The following is a 6450-nucleotide window of genomic DNA, read 5'->3' on the forward strand; positions in this document are numbered from 1 at the left end:
TACAAGAGGGTCATACAGGGGAAAAGGCAAGAATTTCGGACACTCTAGCAATCAAGGAAGAGGTCAGTACTAGGGTAGACAATCTCCATCTTCATTGACTCATAGTCATGGTTCGCTTGCTCAGAGGGGGACATGGAATCCCAGAGGTAGAGGTAACTCTAGAAGAGGAGGAAATCAAGGAAGTACTCCTAGACACAAGGGAAATTGCAACTATTATGGCATCCCAGGCCATTGGGAACCAGAATAATGCAGAAAGAAACAAAGGGACTTAGGCAATGCAGGCCAGTCAAACAGGTCTCACAACCCTCATCGAGGAAACCATCATCAACAGCAATCCACCCACTATGCCTATGATGAAGACAACTCTCAGGATATCAATACAAAGTTCTCCTATCGCAGTCTACATCTCGAATTCAGAAGGATGAGGACAGATGGTGGTTTGACTTTGGTGCAAGCAACCACATGACACCTGAGAAAGAATGGTTCTCTGATCTCCATCCCAATCGGAATCCAAAAGAGAACGTCATGATGGGGGATGACACACCCCACAAAATCGAAGGGATCGGCAGCATACCCTTGCATAGTAATGCAGGCACTGCAGGGAGCATTGGAGATGCGTTCTATGTCCCCACAATGGCACATAACCTTCTCTCGATTGGATAGATGATTGAGAGTGACATGGAAGTCGTCTTCAACAAGTATGGATGTACTATGAGAGAGCTCAAGAGTCCTGAATGCATCATTGCTTAGGGTGTTAAGATTGGAAGAATGTTCAAGCTTTCTTCTGCCATTCTGATCTAGAGAGCCCTAGCAGCTCATCATCAGAATCAAGATGCCTATTTGAGTACATTATGGCACAAGAGGTATGGTCACCTCAACTTCAGAAGCCTTGTAGCCCTCAAAAAGACAAACATGGTATAGGGGCTTCCACAGTTGTACCTTTAAAAAGATGTATGTGATGCTTGTTGCATGGGTAAGCAACACAGACAGCCCTTTCCAACATCTTCGACTTAAAGAACCGATGTTCTTCAGATCATCCATTCAGATCTATGGGGTCTAGCTACTATACCGTCTCTTGGCAAGGCTTTATACGTCATGACCTTCATCAATGATTACTCAAAGAAGGCTTGGGTCTACTTCCTAAAATAGAAGTCTAATGCATTCAACACCTTCAAAGACTTCAAAGCCTTGGTAGAAAAGCAAACCGGCAAGTACCTAAAGATTCTCCGTTGTGACAATGGAGGTGAATACAAGTCCACAGAGTTCAATGCCTTTTGTAGACACCATGGCATCACACGTCAGTTCACATGTAGGTATACCCCTCAGCAAAATGGGGTTGGTGAACAAAAGAACAGGGTGATTGCAGAGTCATCTAGGTGCATGCTTGATGAGAAGAATGTTCCAAGACAATATTGGGCCGAGGCATGTGACAGCTATGTACTTGATGAACAGGAGTCCCACTGCTTCATTGCAAGATATAACACCAGAAGAGGCATTCACAGGAACTAAGCCCTTTATTGTTCACTTGAGAGTATTTGGCTCTCTTTCTTATGCTCATGTTCTTGACGCACTTAGGACTAAACTTGATGTCAAATCAATCAAGTGTGTGGATATGCTACAGAGTCGAAGGGATATCGACTCTATGAAACAGTCAAGCAGAATTTGATTATATCTAGGGATGTTATCATTGACAAGGCCTTCATCATACTTTGATAGTCCGACTACAGTTCTTACTCCACCTTAGCCAGCAGTGCCAGAGATACATGAGATTTCTTTGCCTACAGAGTTAGATAGTATGCAGTCCACAGTGACCACTTGGAGTAAAGGTAAAGAAAAGGTTCTTGACATGATGGGGATACAGCAACTACCATGTTCATCACCGAGATTCCTGAAAGCTTCACTTCCAATCTCAGAAGATCTGCTCATGATCGAAAGACACCTGAGAGGTGGACCTACAAGAGCAACTATGCATTCATGGCCAAAGTGATGGAGTTTGATGAGCCAACCTCCTTCAAAGATGCAGTGCAAGTCCCTGAGTGGAAACATGCAATGGATGAAGAGTACAATGCTCTTCTCAAGAATCAAACTTGGACCTTGACAGATCTTCCTACAGAGAAGAAGCCCATAGGATGCAAATGGGTTTACAAAGTCAAACTCAACTCAGCTGGTGAGGTTGATAGATACAAGGCCAGGTTGGTAGCTAAGGGATATGCCCAAGAGTATGGCACAAATTATGAGAAGACCTTTGCACCAGTTGCAAAGATGACTACCGTCAGGATAGCCATAGCTCTTGCAGCTCACTTTGATTGGCCCATCCACTAGATGGATGTGAAGAATGCCTTCCTCAATGATTTTCTAGATGAAGAAATCTACATGATACAGCCTCTAGGATATGCTATTACTGGGATGGAAAAGAAGGTCTACAAGTTGCAGAAATAACTTTATGGTTTGAAACAAGCTCCTCGTGCATGGAATGCAAGGATTCATCGTCACTTTCTGACATCTGGTTTTCAGCCATCAAATTCACATCCATCTCTTTACATCACAAAAACTACAGAAGACATCCTTCTTGTAATACTCTATGTTGATGACTTTATCATCACCAGCTCCAATGGACATCTCATCTCAGAAACAAAGAGTCAGCTTACCTCAGAGTTTGACATGAAGGATATGGGAGAACTCCATGATTTTCTTGGTATAGAAATATGAAGAGATGATACAGGGATCACACTTTCTCAGGGAAAGTACACTCAAAAGATACTTAAGTAGTTTTATCTACATGACTGCAAGCCACTCCCTACTCCTATGGAATGCAATATCAAGTTGTCACCACTTGACACCTCTCCAGCTTCAGATCCTCTACAGTACAAACAACTCACTAGCAGCTTGATCTATTTGACTATCACCAGGCTGGACATATCCTATGCAGTTGGTGTCCTTAGCGTCAGCAACTTGATGACCCCTGACTAGTGTGAACCACCACACCTCATGACCATGCTCCAATTCTATTTACTCTTCCATAGGTGAGGGACCCACCAAAATGAACCCAAATTTATTTGGATTCTTAAAGTCATGGTCATTAATGATACATGGCAGTGAAAAGGCCAATGTGACTACCTAATAATATTTTAAAGGATTCCGCTATCACTTGGCAATGGAACGTGGGACTCGAGGCTCCTTAAAAACTTCCAACGACCCGCTCGGAACAATTAGGTGCGAGCGGCAGGTTGGATCATTTGGAATTTTGAATGCTCATGCCTCATCGCTAGAGCCAAAGGTTCCCGTGACGATCTGTTAGCCCGTATTCGCTGCAGTAACTCTTCAGAATCCAGACTCTATCCAATGCATGAACCTTTGCAGAATGCTCCGCAACCGCTGAGGCAAATACAATCTTATCTGACCTATGAATCATGCACGGTCGGATTCTCACCAGCCAGTTGGCTGCCAACAAGCTCTCAAGCACGCCGTGAGACTCCTGATTACATCCAAATAAATAGCCCACCTGGTCACAACTTGAAATCACTTTGAACTCTCACTGGCAACCATGGCTGCGAGATTTCGCGCTGGAGTAACCATCGTCTTCTTCTTCCTCTTTCGCGCTTGCTCTTCGATCCCCTCCACCACTTCCACGAAGCACAAGAGCTTGACATTCTACCTTCATGACATCCTCACCCCCACAAACTACTCCCGGCCCACAGCCAAAGCTGTTGCAGGTCCTGCCGGCGCGGATGGTAGCTTCTTTGGCTCAGTAGTTGTCATTGACGACAAAATCACTGCTGGCCCCGACTTTCATTCTAAGGAGCTCGGTCGTGCCCGCGGTTATTACATCGAGGACGCCCTTGACGGAGAACCCGTCAGCCTGCTGTTCGCCTTCACCGTAAGTTTTACTAGTGGTCGTCACAATGGAAGCACTCTCTCCATCTTCGGTCAAGACCCTATCTTTGAATCCGAACGATTTCTACCAGTGGTGGGCGGCACTAAGCACTTCGAAATGGTCCGTGGGACGGCAAGGATAGAGACTGTTATACTCGATGGTTTTAACGCAATCATCCAGGTGACTGTCAAGCTTGTGTATCCATAAGCTCGACTGTGTTCCAGCGTTTTAGAGGACGTCACCCCACGGAGGAGATAACTGTCAGCTTGTGTATCCGTAAGCTCGACTGTGTTTCAGCGTTTTAGAGGAGGTCACCCCACCCACATCTTCGCTTTAGATATAGCTTAATTATCTCACCTCCGCCAGAGTGCAAATGCGGACGGATGCTCGATATGATCCCAGTGTATTCATCGAAACTCAGGAGCTCGGATAATCTTACGTAAGACAGTTCATACTTTAAAAGTGCGTGTGTTACGCTTTCTGCTCAGTGCGTCTCGTACAATATGGTGTTGTAACCCTCTGCCCAAAGGCCATCCTTACCAAGGGAGCATGAATGCTAGGGAGGGCACTCGGAACTTCCTATTTGTGTTTTGTGTGTGTGTGTGTGTGTCTGTGTGTGTGTGTGAGAGAGAGAGAGAGAGAGAGAGACTAAAGTATAATTTTGGAAAAAATGGTAAATATGGAGAACTTTCTCAGAAATCACATAAGCTCCCATACAAGCTCTCCTAGGGTCACATAAGAAGTTTCCACCTTGAAGGCTTTTCTTAATGATCACCGTCAAGTTTCCCTTCCAATGTTCATGGATATTTGTAGATAGAGAAATCTACAACTTTCTAAAAGGGGGGTTTGTTCTAAACTTTTCAAGTGTTAAGAGTTTTTTAAGTCATATTTCATTTTAGGAAAACAAGAGAACCACTACAATCCTTGAGTTACTGTTCATATATGCAGATTGCTAACTATAGATAGAACTACTATGTTTTATTTGAAGAATTGCAATAATTCTTGAATAAATGTATGATGTCTATAGTTCATATAACATACACGTCAAATCTCATGTATGTTAGGTCATGAAATTTGATTGATGTCAGGTGAAATGCTATAGAATCCATGGATAGTTCTTGTGAGGGATGAATTGTTCTTATTTCAACGGGTTGTATAGGAAATTGGTGCCTTGTGATTGTGTTTAAGTAGTTTTTTCTAATTTGAAATTCTCTTGTGATTTAGTGAATAGGTGTTTAAATGAACTAAATATTGGAATTGTGCAAATTCGTGTGTTTGAAGTATGCTTGTATTTTGGTATTGTTGGTGTTAAACAAGATCCAAACTCTATTTTTATTTTTTGAAATATTTGAATCTTTGAATATGCCATTAGTGTCGTTCATCAAACCATCGGCAATATCTAGGTTTATTGAACAAATTTTAACAATCATACTTGGACTTAGGTGTAAATTTTGTGTAAACTTGCAATGTTCTTTGCATTGTTAGGTGACATTATTATTTTGTTGCATGGTTTGGGTCATTTGTCTATTGCATGAAGGATATGTGGATAATCTTCAAGTAGATAAAAAATTTCCTTATTGTGGATGTCTTTGATTGCATTAGTGTAGAGAGGTATGGACTTTTTTGCATTTGAAATGGTTTTCGACAATATTGTTGATTTAACAATCATACTTGGCCTTAGGTGTAGATTTTTGTGTAAACTTGTAGAGTTCTTTGCATTGTTAAGTGGAATTATGATTTTGTTGCATGTTTTGTGTCTTTTGTCTATTGCATGAAGGATATGTGGATAGTCCTCAAGTAAATAAAAAATTTCCTTGTTGTGGATGTCTTTGGTTGTAGTAGTGTAGAAGTATTGATTTTTTTGTATTTGGAATGGTTTTTGATAATATTGTTGATTTAATATAGAGATGTTTGCTATTGTTTGTTTGCCTACTCTTACTTTACTTAGAAGTTATATAAAGTGATTGTGTTTTTATCATATTGGAATGTTAAGTTCATATATCATTATGTTGTCCTTTCAAGAAAATGTGGTTATTTTTTATGATTGTTCTGTGAATAGCTAAGAGTCTATAATGGTTGGGCTAGCTTGGCATAGGTCTCCAACAAGAAGATATCCATGCCTCCAAATGATTGCATGTGGGTATGTTTTATTTCTTGTAGTCTTGTTTCAGTTGCAATAAATGTGCTATGGCCAATCAGGGAGACTATGTCAAAAACAACTAATTCGAGGTCTTTGTATAGTTGTAATAGTTTTTGTAATTTTTCGGCTGATAGACTTATTGGGTTTTGAATCTTCTTTTGTTTGCAACATTTAATGTATGCTTCTCAAAAGGGATTTATGTTAATATCATTTTGCAAGTACAGTGGTTATTTCATTAGTTTTGTGAGAGCCATCATTGTGAATGTTGAACGCATGACTCCACTCATGTAACTATGTTTGTATGATAGTTTGTGTTTCAATGGCGCTATTGCTACAGTTTCATCTTCTCCTAAGAAGTGTGGAAGTACTTGTGCTTTACTAACATTCGTGAGTGCGTTAACTACACTACCATGAAGGCCATACTGACCTTCATATG

At 41.2% G+C, this 6450-nt stretch overlaps 1 protein-coding gene across 1 annotated transcript; it reads left to right on the forward strand.

Moving 5' to 3' along the window:
* The first annotated feature begins 3542 nt into the window (after nt 1-3542).
* Nucleotides 3543-4397, forward strand: LOC147904545 (dirigent protein 2-like). The gene has a single exon (XM_087398117.1). The coding sequence runs from the start codon at nt 3545-3547 to the stop codon at nt 4079-4081; it is 537 nt and encodes a 178-aa protein (XP_087254243.1). The 5' UTR covers nt 3543-3544; the 3' UTR covers nt 4082-4397.
* The last annotated feature ends 2053 nt before the right edge of the window (nt 4398-6450 follow it).

This window comes from Dipteris shenzhenensis, chromosome 2 (genome assembly GCF_047967505.1).
Source record: "Dipteris shenzhenensis isolate YYH24624 ecotype China chromosome 2, Dip_SZ_1.0, whole genome shotgun sequence".
NCBI classification, from domain to species: Eukaryota; Viridiplantae; Streptophyta; class Polypodiopsida; order Gleicheniales; family Dipteridaceae; genus Dipteris; species Dipteris shenzhenensis.

Excerpts from the sequence above, each read along its gene's own strand:
- LOC147904545 (XM_087398117.1), top strand. The coding sequence starts at position 3,545 with ATGGCTGCGAGATTTCGCGCTGGAGTAACCATCGTCTTCTTCTTCCTC.